General features: G+C 37.1%; 1 protein-coding gene across 1 annotated transcript in view; it reads left to right on the forward strand.

The window, feature by feature from the left end:
- Positions 1 to 16270, forward strand: part of LOC117373313 (helicase ARIP4-like) — a 41405-nt gene that overhangs the window by 8885 nt on the left and 16250 nt on the right. The window contains exons 2-7 of the mRNA XM_033969277.2: positions 7816 to 8044; positions 9153 to 9286; positions 9770 to 9943; positions 14062 to 14264; positions 14769 to 14951; positions 15913 to 16046. Of these exons, the coding sequence (XP_033825168.1) occupies positions 7816 to 8044; positions 9153 to 9286; positions 9770 to 9943; positions 14062 to 14264; positions 14769 to 14951; positions 15913 to 16046 (1057 nt within the window). The remainder of the gene's footprint in view (positions 1 to 7815; positions 8045 to 9152; positions 9287 to 9769; positions 9944 to 14061; positions 14265 to 14768; positions 14952 to 15912; positions 16047 to 16270) is intronic.

A 16270-nucleotide genomic window follows, 5' to 3' on the forward strand; every position in this document is an offset into this window, starting at 1 on the left:
GCATAGTTTAGTATCATGTTTCAAACTTGATGAACCAAGAGGAGCTAGCCTAACCGTGTTACAAAAGCCATCTCTGACAGTTATGTAATGTATTCACAAAGGGCTGCTGTTGTTTTCAGTCTGGCTAAAATCTTGTGTAATGTCCCCAAAACTAAAAAAGCATATTTATTCAGTCAGTTGAAAAAACAAAAAAACAGGATTATGTCATCAAGTCTGGGCAGTTGTGTCAGGAAAGTCAAACTTTCAACTGTATAATGTTTTATTTGGGACTCTAATTATTAATGTTGAAAAAATGAAAAACACAAGAAGAAAATATATTTGATTCGGTGAGCATGTTTTCCATAAAAATAAGTGTTTTTCTCTCCTGTAAAATAGCCTGTACCATCTTTTTCATTTTTTTCATTTCATTTATCTTTATTAAAATGTCTAGCCTACTTTTTTGGGTTTTAAATTCATTGCCTGTTATGGAACGAAGGGCTGAGTGAAAGAGTGTCATCTAAATGCTTCAAAGTAGATGCTGGAGTCTGTATGTAGATTATATCTTCATAATCTAGTACAGAAAGGAACGTTGCTTGAACAATTTCTTTTGTGTAGTTCAATGGGACACAACATTTGTTTCTATTTTTTTAAGCATTTCAAAGTATTTGTAAGTGTATTTTTTATACCAGTAGATGGCATATGTGAAAAGTTTGTCCTCAGTGCATCAGATTTGTTAATTTGTAAACTTCTCTATAGCAAAATTTGGTCCTCGCAATGTTTTTTAAAAGCTTAATATTGGCATCTGCAAATATCGGTTACAACAACAAGACAAGTATCAGATATCGGCTCAATATATCGGACCATCCCTAAATAATAGTGGCGTCTAGTGTTGCTTCTATATGGCTCTCATCCAGCACAATTTTTTAATACACAGAAGATCACAAGTAGGTAACAATAAACTGTACTGTATGAAATAGTGAGTAACATGATTCTTAGCATTTTAAATCTTTTTTTTTTTTTTTTTTGGACGTTTTAGATGTGAATATTTTTCAGTACATCTCCTTTAAGTTAAGTCAGTCAGAATGTACACAGTTTTCCTACAAACTCCTAATCCACGAACTCAATGTACAAGTGGCTTATATAATTTAAATAGCCAACTCCACCCATAATCCTTTAACAATGGCACAGATCGTCTCATTCATGTTTTTTTCTCTTCACTCTTGCGTTCTTTTTAGTTACATAAACAGTTATAAACACAGATGAGATTATGTAACTTGAGTACAAGACGTTTCTCGTTCTCAGTTTGCAGTAGTGGGTCCCTCCGGTTTCACATTCTTAAAGTACATTTCTTTAACATGTTTAGGTTAAAGGCTTGTACATTTTCAGACCTGTTGGGGGATTCATGGATTTGTATAGCTTGGAGGGGCTGTGACAACAAGTGTGTGTAGAGAAATATTTTAAGTGGAGGTACTACTACTAGTACTATTACTACTACTACTACTTAATTTATGTTTGTATGTGATTCAGCTGTATGAATTTTTGGTGCTGTGCTACATTTTTACTGTTTTGAATTGTGAAAAACAGAAGTAGTTCATTTTAAACAGTTTACAGTGGTCCAAAGTTACTTACCTTGTGCATTTCAAGCTTCATAATTATTCACTGCAATGAGCTCGTATTCATTTTTTACAGTTTTCAGAAGCGAGGGTGTAGGTTGCTGTCACGGTAATGCTAACAACAACTAGCATGCTAAAGCACACTTGTTAAAATGTTTTCTAAGTAAATGTAGACACAGAATACAACAGGCTTTCTACACCAAGTATGGCAAAAGACGTTAGGGAGGAAGCACATTGTCCCATCTCATTACCAACCGAAACAAAAGAGCAGAGTGGGGCTTAGAAGAGGCTTTCCTGTTATGCAGCCAGAGTTCACCGGGCTCCCTCCAAACACTGCTATGATGTCCATACTGCAGGACACGGAGGAGGGACAGTTATGTTCTGACAGGTGTTACTCTCCTCAAACTTCCCTAACACTGGATCTGATGACTCTAACTGTTGAGCTGCAGTTTGTTTGATATTGATTGATTGATAATTACTGTACTGTCCATTACATATGTTTTAATCGTTTTTACTGCTTTATAGAGTGGAACTATTCTCAAGTTTCCAAGTTTATTACTAGCCACATCCATTTTGTCGGTCATTTGATTTTTTTTCTAAGTAAGATTATTCCATTGATTTTAAACCCATTTTACCATAATCCACTGTGATAGAACTTAAATATTTTCAGCACAAAACATGAAATTCATGGACACAACAGAGAAAAGTTGCATAGTGCAGTTTTAACTACAGCGGTGAAACACAAGCAAGACCTTAAGCACGGTTTGTAAAGTAAACTCTGACGACATTTAGGCTCAGGACAGAATGAACCGCATACTGGGGGTAGGAGATTACATGAGTTCCTATAATCTGTCACCTAACCAAGCGCCATAGTTGTAAACTGATATACTGTGACATTGACCTTATTCCACCCCGCCTACTTTTGTTGTACATGTGTGTATGGTGCCAAACGGAGCTTTCTTTGTGGTGGCACTTCAGGTTAAGAAGGAATCCCATTCATTTCAAAAGAGAATTTGGGAAACGTTTTGCTGCTATAATCTGATGTAAAGTAGGCTGGTTTGTGTAAATGTTTAAGTCAACATTGCACTAATTCTCTGTGAGATTTTAAAATTGCTTTGTAGTCCGTGTAGAACTGATTTGCTGTCAAGATCCACAGACGATGGCAGTGCCTACAGCAACATCCAGAATAAGGTGAATACTGGTTGTAGGGCTGTAGTCCTTTAGTCGGACTTGAATGCCAATGACTCTGCACCTGACTTGGACTTGAGCGCTGTGACTTGAGATAACGTGGAAAAAAAAGCTTTTAGATAATTGCTTAATTTTACAGGAACAAATTGGAGCATGTCCTTCCCTGCTTATTTATTTGTTATTATGAATTAAACAGTAACTGAAATACCATGATACCGTTTTGTTAAGGCATTTAAAAAGAATATAAATAACATCTACAATTCTGTTAGCCTCTCACAAATATCCCAGTAAATACTGTCATGAGATTTGCGTATTGGTACATCTTACTTTTTTACCATGATTTTTTAAAGTAAATACAAGCTGTATTCGGTACTTTTGCTTGAAGGACTTTGACTTGTCACTTGACTCAGACTTGCCTGTTTTTGACTTGGGACTTGACTCGGACGTGAGGGCAAAGACTTGAGACTTGTTTGAGATTTGCAAAACAATTGCTTCATCCCACCTCCTCAAACAGCTAACTAAATTCTGTTACTTGCTAATGTTCCCTACGCAGGCATTAATACAATTTAACTCTCCTATTCATTTCTTTTTAATGGTCTATTTAACCTGTTTACACCAGGCATTATCCTGTTCCAGCTCTTGTCCCAGTTCTTGTTCAAATTTAGGGGCCCAAACACCGGCTTGTACACTGACTGACAGCTGTGGCTCTGTACTGTTTATTATGTAACCACTGTCTGGCTCCTTTCGACCAATCAGATGCCTTTTTTTCAACTCCCAGGGCTCCTCTGATTGGCTGCCCTTCTTCACCCCCTCCTTTTTTGGTGTCCACATCACCCAGACCCCCCCTTCCTCCTCTTCCTCTCTCCCCCTGGTCCCCGTGTATTCTCGATGGGCTTTTGGTTGCATCGAGACAGACTTTCATTAGTTATATAAGCTGTTTTATGTTTGGTGTTGTGTAACCATGTACTCTGTCTACTCTCGATGGAGAGATGTGCAAAAGTAACAGGTAGTTTATATAGTTTATGATCAACGATGGTGAACATGTTGTTACTGACTGAGTAACAAGTCACAACAACTACCTTTGTTTTTTATCAGAAACATCATCCTGTGACAAACATTTATAAAAGTTAAATGTATATTAAAGTGAAAGCCGCTGTACCAGTTTTTTACTTTTAGTTTTTACATCTTAAAAAACATGAAAAACAGAACTAGTGTCCAAAGTTATTCCTCACTTACCTTATAGCAATCAACAATCATTAGGATGTTCATAATGTGTAAGTTTATAAGCACTTTTCAAAGCTCACAGAGACCAGAGCGGAGTTTAAAGCTAACTCTCATGCTAGCGCGCACTTTGTGAATCTCGAATAATAATGCACTTTATAATTCGGGGCAGACAGCACACAGCTGACTGATTTTGAGGTGCTTAATACAATCTATCTGCATGTGATGTGCAATGTGATTGTGGTCAAATTTGCCAACAGTTAGGAGAATAAAAAAGTAATGCAATAAAACAACAAGACATCTTTTTCCATGACAGTTGTTTCCTTATGGTTCTCATCCAACAATATTATCCAATTTCATTTTATTCCCCCTAAAAAGCTGCTTTTGCCACTGTATGACATAAAAAGTGTTATCCTGAACGAGAGGAACTAAAAGTCTAGTTAGATCCTTTAAATACTCAAGTTAAGTAAGTCGTTATGGCAATACAACAATTTAGTGATTATAAGATTTCTGTTATATTTTTGCTTATCCATAGCCTCTTGCGTGCATGAAGTATTTTCCACACATATTTCCCTTGGCTCCCATTTCTGCCTATGATGACCGATTCCTGGACTTTTGAACTCTTCCTCTCCTTCCCAGAAACAGGAACCACTCACATTTGAAATAAATTTATGTCCCCCTCCCTCTCCCCCTCTCTTCTCCCTCCCTTCCTCCTCCCTCCCTTTGCCTATGCATTTCAGGAATTGTTACATAACTGTCCCCTTGCCGAAACCATATTTTCTTTTTATTACAGGAACTCATAAACAAGCATTGTATTTGGACATTACCAAACCACTCAGACCAAGCATCAAAGCTGCCACTTATCATCTCTTGTTGATTGTGTTTGGTAACCGTCTTCTGGAGAAAAAAAAAATCAAACTGAATGAAAATAATGTTTGTCATAGGATTGTAAAAAGTACCGTAAATCTGATACTAATTGATACTAAAACTAGTATCAAAATTACATAGACATTTCAGCAGGTATCGATACTAAAAAAGTCACGTTCATAGGACAGAAGTGAACCTCTCCTGAACAGTTTTAGAATGATCTTGAGCTGTGTCATCAGACCAGTATACACACACAGACCACTGTGGAACCTACCTGAACGACTGAGGACTTACACAGATATAAGGCCACTTGTAGTATTAAATCATAGTACTGATGTAAAGTACTAAAATTTAATGTTGAAAATGACATTCTATTGTGTAAATAAAGAGTGTTCTTTTATTATCATCATGGTATCAGAATCGGTATTGAGTATCGAGTCTATTCCTTAGTATCAAAATCAAGTTTGAAATTTGTGTATCGTCACAACACTGTCAAGAAGCAAGTGGTGTTTTTCAAAGATGAATGAAAAACATTGGACGGGAAGCAATGGAAGCTTTTACCAGCTTCCACACGTCACGATTTTTCTCCAGAATACTAACAAAATTGAGGAGATGTAAAATCAGCTTTTGAGTAATAGTCAATCGTTTACTCAAATAATAATATCAGGTTTTAGTTTGTTTATAGAAATTGTTGAAATGGAAGAAAGGGGAGGAACATTTGAGGAGTATGTAGCTGTAGCTGTGTTGTGTTTTGGGGGTTGCCACAGCAAACCACTTGTGCAAAGATTTGGCAGAATTTTATGCTCTTCGTGTTGAAACTAGTAATGACTAGGAGAAGCAACGTTTGTGAAGTGTCTTGTCCAATGACATAATAATAGTGTAGAATTTGTGATTATGTCGATGTTTTTGCACCTTAACCAAGAGTGTACTATTTGTATGATAGAACAGTACTTGGTAACACTTTATAATGACGTCACCTTAGTTACCCTTAATTAAGCTTAAACAAATGAATTAATAAACTATTTTTTCTTTATGATTCAGGCTTAGTAACTATGTAATTAATATCCTAACCCTAACCTCTTAATTTAGTTACTAAGCCTGAATCATTCTTAATACAGTACTCGTTTACTATGAATTATGTTTGTTCATGCTAAGGTGTAGCTATTACAAAGTGGTATTCAGTATATTTTGAAATAGTTTTTGGATAGTTGTTGGAGTAGCTGGCTGCTTGCATGAAAGATGGCAGATGGGCAATCATGTCCAATTTATGACATTCTAATTAATCTCAGAAAACTTGATGTGGAACCACTGACACTGTAGTTAATGGGCGAAGGCTTCACTCACTGGATCATACGACTATTTCTTCTATCAAAGCAGTAAACAACCGTACATAATACACTTATTAACATATTCAGTTTGTTTTCTGGCTCTCTCCCCTCCAAGCAGAGCCACTCTGGACCAGATTCGGGCCTTGTGTAACCCTCATGAATATCGAGCTTATGAAAGACGTCAACAACAAGTGGGACATGTGAAGCGTGTCCAGGGAAAGTGAAGTGAAGTGTTGGCCTGCCCAAACAGAGACTGAGCCAAAGACAACAGTTTACAGACGAATCTGTGGTTTGCAGATGTAGAAATAGGGAGAGGGAGGGAGAGAAGTAGGGAGGGGGGGGGTCTGGGTCTTATATAAAAGACCCTGGTGATGGAGAGGAACAAAGAACAGCTAATGAGGTTAATGTGGGATGGTTGTGGCAAAGTAAACAAGAAATGGAGTGATTGATAACAAAGAGTTGTGTTTATACTCGTACACGCCACATCAAAACTGGGACTGAACCCAGACTAGACCATGACTAGAACAGAACCAAACCGAGTCTATATGAGGACTAATCTGGGCTCAAACCTGAGACAAACATGTTATTATTGCTTTATTAATGGTACTTGCTTGCTTTACGGTCTGAGTTTGTCAACAGAATTGTTTGAATTTGTAATTTTTGTAGCATTTTCCTATATAAAAAAGGATATAATAATAAACAAGTACTTTGCAAAAACATTACAATTACCTCAGACCGGGTGTTTTGGAGTATTGAGTTGCTGTCTTTCAAAAATAATTTCTTCCTTGTGCAACCCCAAACTTGACCCTATCCTATTTAAATAATACAATGCTTTAGTCCTATATTGATACAATGTCTCTGACAGTGATAGACCAAGGTAAAAACAATACTTCAAGCCCATTGAGAGATTTGCATATTGGCCTCCTTCTTATTCTCATGTTGTGTATTTGGTTAGACAACATGTCTGTGCCTCTGTCCTATTTATGACAATTTTCTACAAACCTGAAACATTGTCACTGTCTACACATTTCAACTGTTTAGTGCCAGACCACTCCCATAACAACACACAGACGTATCGTGGATCTTGATGTGTAGCTCTATGGTGAGGCTGTCCTCTATTAATAAATGGTTTGTGTAAATGAGGTGAACCCAAAACCAATTAAATTAGTTCCACTATTTTAAGTTATGAAAATAAAAAATCTTTTGGGCCTGAATTTAAAACATGAAAAACAGAACTAAATCAGTTCAAACAGTTAGTGGTCCAAAGTCATTCCTCACTTCTCTACTGCATTCCAAACAGCTTAATTATTCTCCATGATGAGTTTATAAGTGCCTTTCCCAACTTTCAGAGAAACGCATCACAGAAATGCTAACAACTAGCATGCCAACAGTGCACTTTCTGTTTGTCGGACAAAAAAGCTTTATAATTAGATGCAGATGGTACACAGCAGACATATTTTGACCCTAAGATCTGCTTATACAACTGATCTGTTCAAAGTTTTGACACAAAATTTGTATTATTTGAGTGTTTATTGGTAATTTAATTGATCTATAACTACCTATTTAACAATTTTAACACGTTCGTTACTGTGTATTTTGTCTTTTATTTTTTGTTGCAGACCAGTCCCACCACAGTGCCCCCTTCAGCTCAAAGAATGAGGCACAGGAAGGAGACCCGGGGGGGTGGCAGTGCACTCCTCCGCAGTCGTCCTCTCCATCTCAGCCACTCCCCTCCAGAGACCACACCCACAGCCCCAGAGATCCCACCCACAGCCAGAGCCCTTCCCCTACGCGCGGCATCACAAAGAAGAGGAGCTCCAAACCTCAACACATGAGACGCAATATCAGGTACAAAAAAAAGTTGAACTGTCATTACGGTAAAAACTGTCACTAGACACAACCCGAGTTCTAGGGTGAAGTTACTGGATGTAACCCATGTTCTATGCATCTGTTTCTTCACACCGACCTATAATATATACTTACCTGATTTTTTGCTGCTAGTGGCTATGTTGCTAGCAAGTGTTATCCACATTTATATTTTCAGTGCAAATTCATTTTAGTGTTGATTAAAACACAGAGAAGCATAAGTTAGAGGTGACTTTTTTATGTAAGCCAATACTGTATTAAAAAAATATACAAAAAATTGCAACAATAATGTTTTATGAGGCATTGCCATGCTAACCCAAATTACACCATCAATATCCTTTAATAACAGACTTCTATATGTACCCCCATCCTCAAACCTTCAGACTTACCATTTGTTTCTTGTATTGTCTCTGTATTTCTTTGCAAAGTTCAAAGTCAGTCAGTGCATATTGTTTTGAAATGAAAAGATTAGTGCAGACTCCTTCGAGAGTTTCTTTGCTGAGCTCTGAGTCAGACCACACTAGCTCTTTTAACTTCAAAGTATTTCCAATAAGTCAATTTGAATAACACTACAATATTGTTGACTGAATTGTAAGTAAAAAGTCTTTTTGCCCTCCTACTACATGAGGAGGGCATCTAAGTCTTGCATTTGTAAGCGCTTTTCACAACTTAAAGAGGCCAGAGTAGAGTTGCCATCTTGGCAGTGTTTACAACAACTTGCATGCTAACCACACACTTCCTGATTCTCTGACAGTAAAACCCTTTATAATTAGATGCAGACTATACACAGTGGACATATTTTGACCTTAAGAGCTGCTTATACAATATATCTGTACTGAGGCAAGACAAATTTTGCTCAAATACATGTAAAAAAATCAGGTACAGGTCCTTAAATTTTGTTATGTTATTTTGGTTTGTTATTATATCCTTTAATCTAAGTGCTTCCATTATCTCATTAAATACATTCATAAAGGCACACTAGTGTGACTGAGTGATAATATGCATCCCTTGTAACACTTAGAAGTCCCATTAGACTACTATATGTTCTACTACTGCATTTCCCTGATCTTTTGTGACTTGTCATTTGTAGAAAATTGCTTCGTGAACACCAGCTGGAGGTGACGACCAAAGCAGCCCAGCAGGAGGAGCTAGATAGACGGAGGCGACTTGAGCAGCAAAGAAAACAGGACTATCCCCTACCACTGCTACCTGGGTATACTACAGGTAAATACAATACTTCTATTGACACTAAAGGTTAGCCTGGTGTTTTTACTAAAAGTGCTTATGACAGGTGTTCATGTTATTTTTTCCTGATTGTTAACTGTGGTGAGTTTTTAAAAGTAATACTTCTACCTATGTCATCCACACTGAAAATTCCATCTAAATGCATTGGCAATTTACGCTAAAGGAAGGAATTTACTGATATTTTAAACCCTCATTCAAAATAGCGACGTTTTCATTAGTTTTAATTAGTCCAATTTACCTATGTTAACGTTATGGTTGCTTTAGTTGCCCATGCTGTTCATATCCAAGCAGAAAGTTAAATTTTAAATCACAGAAATAAAACACATTTTTTTATTTAGTAAAACCTTAAATATTATCATGTTAACTGTTCTTTACTGAAATGAGTAGTCTACCCTCTCATATGCACTTCAAGTAGGAGTTGCACAGCAAAAGTTTGATTCTAATATTTGCCTTATTCTGCAGCTGATGTAACAAACCACGTGAAGCCATCCTCCCTATCCACAACAGCAGCTTCTCAACAGGAAGTCCAGGTCTGTAGACAGGAAGTGGCATGCCTGGACTCGACCAGCACAGGGATCAGAGAGGAGGACTGCAAACCTGAAGGACTTGGCTCAACAGAAATCCCACACAAAATTGGTAAGAACTAATGCAAATACAGTTACCATTACTGTTAAGTTTCCTGGGTCACTGTTCCTGATAAATGAGTCAAATGTTGTTCAGATTCCAGTATCAAAAAAGAAATGCTTTACAATTACATGCAGATGGTACAGCAGATTTATTTTGACCTCAAGAGCTGTTTATACAATATATCTGTACTGGAGCAAGGCACATTTTGCTCAGATACATGGGGAAAAATAGGTACATGGCCTTTTATAACTGCATAAATCTATCCTCTTTGATTCATTCATACTGTTCCAACATCTAAACACACACACACTCTGAATATTTCTGTTTTGCTCATCTGTCATTGAAAAGTGGGCATCTGTAGTCTATGAGAAAACCAGGCTTAACCGCTTTAGTGACAACCATGTCTTTGTTGAATTAGCTCTGAGCCTGGGGGAGGAACACAATGTTATGGAAAATGACATTCATTTAAATTAATAAAGGAACAAAATATATTATTTTTGGAAGGGATGAGCACAACTGAAAAAGTCAGTTAGGCAAATCCAAAGTGAAATTATATTTGATTATCCAGTATTTGCATGTACTGTAACTTAAAGGCATGTCGTTGAAATTAAGTACTAACTGTAATTTTAGTACAATTCTATCTTGAACTTTAACATAGCCCAGTCCAATATTTACCATTATTTGCTTTTATGTGAAGAAATATAGTTTCTTGCGGTATATATATAGAGCTCAGAGTTGAACATTAAATATATCCATAGATGTACATTACAAAATATGTTCACATGTGTCACTGAAAAAATAAAAAAGAATCACTTTTGTCTGGGTTTGAGATGCTACGGAGGGTGTGGAGACCAGAGCGATATTTCTGTATAAAACATACAGAGAGATTTCATTCTGGATTTGCCAACCAAGATAAATACCTCATTATAGTGTCAGAATAATTTTGAATATAAGTATAGTGTATAATCTTCATTGTTTTAACATTAGGTTAACTGAAAATTCTCTGAGATGTGTGACCCAATCCCAGTCTCTATTCAGTTATTGGTCATAATCAAAAAGTACTGCAACTTTTACTATAGAAGTAACCTAGCAACCAACTCAATCCTACAAATCAACCGTAGTGCAACTTGGAGCACTGATTTATAACATAAACATTCAATCCAATTTATCCCTGTACAAAATGCTAGTCCAGGTGCCCAAATAGACTTGTATAAAGATCAGTACATTTTGAAAGTGCATGGGTTTCTGTGGATTAGCTGCTCCTGTTCAGAATATTTAACACCGCCACTGGAACAGGCTGTACTGATCTCCCCTGTCCACCATATGACACACGCACACGCACACGCACACACACAAACACACACACACTTGGGGACATTACATTGACTTACATTTATTTCCTGGAGACTGACCCTAACCATAGTTATTGCTTTCTTAACCATAACCTATTGTAACCCCAACTCTGAACTTTAAATCATGTTGTTGATCTAATAATAAACAGTAATAACATCTGTAATTGAATGCATGCGTGGATAAGATTAATACTGCACTGTGAAATATTAAAAGTAAGGCATGGAGACAGGCATCTCCCGAAAAGTTGCATAGTGCACCTTTAAATAGAGAAAAAATATATTTCTCTCTAGTAAGGCAAGGCAAGTTTATTTGTACAGCACAAAGTAATTCAAAGTGGTTTACAGAATAAGGACAACATTAGAATTACAATAGAAGCAAATACAAATATAAATAATCATCACTGAATTAACAAAAAATGAAGAGTGCAGAATAAAAAGCTTTCAGTCATATGCAGAACTAAACAGAACCGTTTTGATCCTAGATTTAATCTATTAAGCTGGTGGAGAGACCTGAGTACAGGACTTGCATGCTTGTATGTCCTGGTTCGAGTCGGGACCTGAGCAGCAGCATTCAGGATGTACTGCAGCTGTTTTAGCGCTCGTTTGGAGAGGCCAGTGAGCAGGACGTTACAGCAGTCTAACCTAAGAGACAAATCCATGGATATGGATAACTCTCTACAAGTCTGGTTTAGATCAGATTTTTGAAATGTTTTCTAAATGGTAAAAAGCTGCAGATGTTAGTGATTTGATGTGAAGTTCAATTCTGATAGAGGAAAACATTTTTAAAACTATTTTCTGATTTTTGTTCATCAGAATCAGAATAGGTTTTATTGCCATTTTGAGTGAAGAAAATTCACAAACTATTTGCTTTGGCGCTATGGTGCAACATTGTTGGTGCAGCGTCTGCAGTGATGCAGTCGATGTCTGTTACTATTGTGGTGAAGAAGGAGCGGAGTTGAAAGGCAAAGCCTCGATTTACCAGTAAATCCACTTCCCTACTCTCACCTATGGTCATGAGCTTTGGGTATTGACCCAAAGGACAAGATCGTGGATACAAGCGTTCGAAATGAGGTACTCCGCAGTGTGGCTGGGCTCTCCCTCAGAGATAGAGTGAGGGGCTTAGTCACAAGGGAGGATCTCAGAGTAGAGCCACTGCTCCTCCACGTTGAGAGGAGCCAGCTGCGGTGGCTCGGCATCTGTTCCAGATGCCTCCTGGACGCCTCCCTGGGGAGGTGTTCCAGGCATGGAGGAGTTGGAGGAAGTGTCTGGGGTGGAGAAAGTCTGGGAATCTCTGCTAGGACTGTTGCGCCCGCAACCCAGCCTCGGATAAGATGGATGGATGGGTGCAACATTAAATAAAGAATAATAATCTCAACTATGATGCAATAAAAATAAGGGCATGCATTAAAATAAGGTAAATAAAAAATAGACTTTGATATAAAAATACAAAATATACAATAGGGCAGAACAACAGTGCAAAAAAGTTTAATTACAGTTGTTTAAACCTAGTTTATTCAGTTGAATAGGCATGATTATCATTAATATTGCACAATTTCATTACAATTAGACAAGGAAAAACATGCTATTTTACTGTTCTAAATTTTTTAAATATAGGTGGCAACAGAGGGAAAAAAACATGACTCAAATTGCTAACCTACATATTACGTGGATACAGCTAATGGGAAAGTGACTTGTCCCTTCCATTTTAATTACAGTCCTGTCTCTCCTGGTGAAGTGAGTTGTGTGTTGGTGGCACAGTGACACAGCGTGCTTGTATAACCCTCCTCTGTACTCTGTAATCCACTTGAATAACACATGGCTCTTATATAAGGCCTATCTGTTCACACTGCGCTGCCAGCTTGTGTAACCTGGCCCAGCTACTCCCACCAGTGTGCAAAACTGGGCTATGGCACACATTTGAATATCATATAATCAAGTGTTCATTTAGGTTTAATTGTTTTATTGTTATTTATCTTTTTATGTTGTATTATTATTTATAAAGAGGTTGTTATGCAAAGTTGAAATGCGTCTTTTTGGAGCTTTCTACCGTGTTATAACGTTCCCTCATCAAAAACATGCCTGAAGTGGTTTCATATGTCATCCATGCATGTTTGAGTAATTCAGCGTCTCTCTCAGCCCTATTGGAGCCCATGTGCGGTAGTTTCACTAGTGGGATGCACACTGATTGTGTTGTGATAGCACTCTGTAGCAGGAGTGAAGGAAAGGAGGCTCAAAACATCAAAAGCTAAACTGAAACTTAGTAAACATTTTAATATGTTGTTTTCGGCCAATACAGCATTTTCATGTGTTGTGTGTTAGCATTTAATACCTCATAGTGGTACCTCTTTAACAATGAATTGTTATTAAATCTGTTTATATGTGATAAATCTGCTAAAAGCATTTTTGAAAACTGTGATTCAGAATTGTGAATTGTGTAAACAGAAAATGTTGAGTAAAATTAGCACAAGAAAAAAATATGCCTTTTTCTGGACCAGGCTATCACTTAAATTAAATATTGGGAAGACATCTGACTTTAAAGGCAGGGTGAGTGGCCTGTGCTTTTACTGGATTCAAAGGTAGTCACAATACAGATCAGAGAGACCTTTTAGGTTTATTTCCAGTTGGTTTTAGCCATTAGTTCTGTCAAGTGTTATAGATGGTTATATGCCACTATAATTGAAATCCTCATTCAGGACTGGAATTGTGATACCGATATACAGAGGCTGATGATTCTGCGGAGAAATGTTTACATTCTCTGTTCTCTCTCATCATCAGTGCTAGATGAAGACTCTGCAGTTCCCAGCTCCATAGAGAGCTCCACAGAGGAGGGAGACTCGGAGCCCAGCGGTGCCCACGTGAACGACACTCTGAACAGGCCCGATGCTCAGGGAAGAGTCCTGGTCAACACCAACCACCCAGAGACTGACCCAGACATTTACCTTTCACCACAACTCGCAAGAGCAGTCAAACCACACCAGGTGAGAACATGCTTCTACTATTACTATACTGCTGGTACTACTACTACTCCTGTTACTGCTGCTACTACTACTACTACTACTACTACACCTGCTTCTACTGCTGTATTAGTATTATTTCAGTCCTGTTTGCAATTTTACTTCCTCTGCTGACAGAAAACTTTGCATGAAAAATGAACAGTTAAGTTGTAAATCATATAGGTCTAACAATTGTAAAACTTGAAATTGAGATTTTATATTTTTAAATAAAATATATTTAGACAATTCTATTTGCAGTAAACGTACTGCTATCTGCATAAAATAACTTGTATTATGGCTTATACATCATGAATAACATTCAAGCGACAAGAAAAGTCCACAAATTTTGATGCAGGAAAATAGGTAAGGTTTTGAGCAAGGATCTACTGGACCTCAAATGAGTTAAACCATTCGTGCTAACTGAATTTGTTGTGAATAGGAATTAATGGTCTTGGATACGTGCTCATAACTTAACTGTATTTTTTGCAGATTGGAGGTATTCGCTTCCTGTATGATAATCTAGTGGAGTCCCTGGATCGTTTCAGCAGTGGTCCTGGTTTTGGCTGTATCTTGGCTCACAGTATGGGATTGGGCAAGACACTGCAGGTCATCTCATTCATTGATGTACTGTTCAGACACACCAAAGCCCACACCGTGCTCGCCATCGTACCGGTGAGCGCAACAAACATTGGGAATATATTCAGAACTTTTTTTTTTTTTGTTACTGGTTGTTTATGGTATACAATGGTTTCATTTGAGTAGTGTAATAGCCAATCTTAGTAAAAGTGGATATGCATTTTCAAAGTTTTATCTCCCAAATTGACTTAAGGTGATAGTGACTTTTTATTATTATATTAGAAAGAAATTTTTTCAAGTTACAATTTCTTCATAAATTTTTGAATGTTTTTAACATGAATATTTTGTATAATCTATTACTTTTAGTTTCTTTGTTAATCAACTGTTCTATTGAAATTTCCCTCTTGCACTATATCCTAACAAGTCATATTATATACTAAGACTAGGGCTGTCAGTTGATTAAAAAATTTTATGTCGATTAATTGGATGATTGTCCTGTGTTAACTTGAGATTAATTACATTTAATTTGACTACTTTAAACCTTTAGCTTTTTAATAAAAACATTGTATTACTTCCTTTACTAATGCATTTATTTGTAAGTATGAAGACTATTAAAAAGAAATGTGTTTTGGTAATAATATCTTCTATGTCGTACAGGCCTAACTGTAATAATGTGAAGCACTCTTATTGTCTTTTTTATCATCATCAGTATCCATTCATTTAAACACTGCTGTGGGTATATTGTCAAGTGTTCAACAGTAATGTGCTCTGCCACTGTCTGACTCTTTCACAATAAGACTCTTTCTGCAATATACAGAGGCTTTTATTGTGTAAGAGCAACTAAAGAAGCAATTGTTATACTTGCAGAGCCCTGAATTTTTAATAGCTGAAGTTGGAGCATGTTACTTTGCATTAACACGATAATGGCATGCTAAAACTGACAGCCCTAACTAAGACTAAGCAAGTCTACTTACAAATGTTTGAAAATGTTACATGCACACATTCAAATATGTACTTTATATTTATAAATATGTGTATGTCCAATCCTTTTGTCCAGGTGAACACTCTACAGAACTGGCTGCATGAGTTCAACACGTGGGTCCCAGCGGCTGAATGTCTGCCCCCTGAGGTGGACCACAAACACATCACTCCACGGGCTTTCAGAGTCCATATACTCAACGACGAACACAAGTCAGTACAATATGTAATCATTCTACTCCCCTTTAAAGGTGCATTATGTAACTACTTCTACTTTAGAGTCAACCACCAGCTTGTCTCTATGGAGATGTTGTTTTGCCTTGAATGCTCAGAGTATGGCATTAAATTTACCTATCTTGTATTTATCCTACAGTTGTATGCTAAAAAATACATTGATAACAGGCATTCTTACTGTGATTGCCTCTTCACAGATTTGA

This window comes from Periophthalmus magnuspinnatus, chromosome 7 (genome assembly GCF_009829125.3).
Source record: "Periophthalmus magnuspinnatus isolate fPerMag1 chromosome 7, fPerMag1.2.pri, whole genome shotgun sequence".
Classification (NCBI taxonomy): Eukaryota; Metazoa; Chordata; class Actinopteri; order Gobiiformes; family Gobiidae; genus Periophthalmus; species Periophthalmus magnuspinnatus.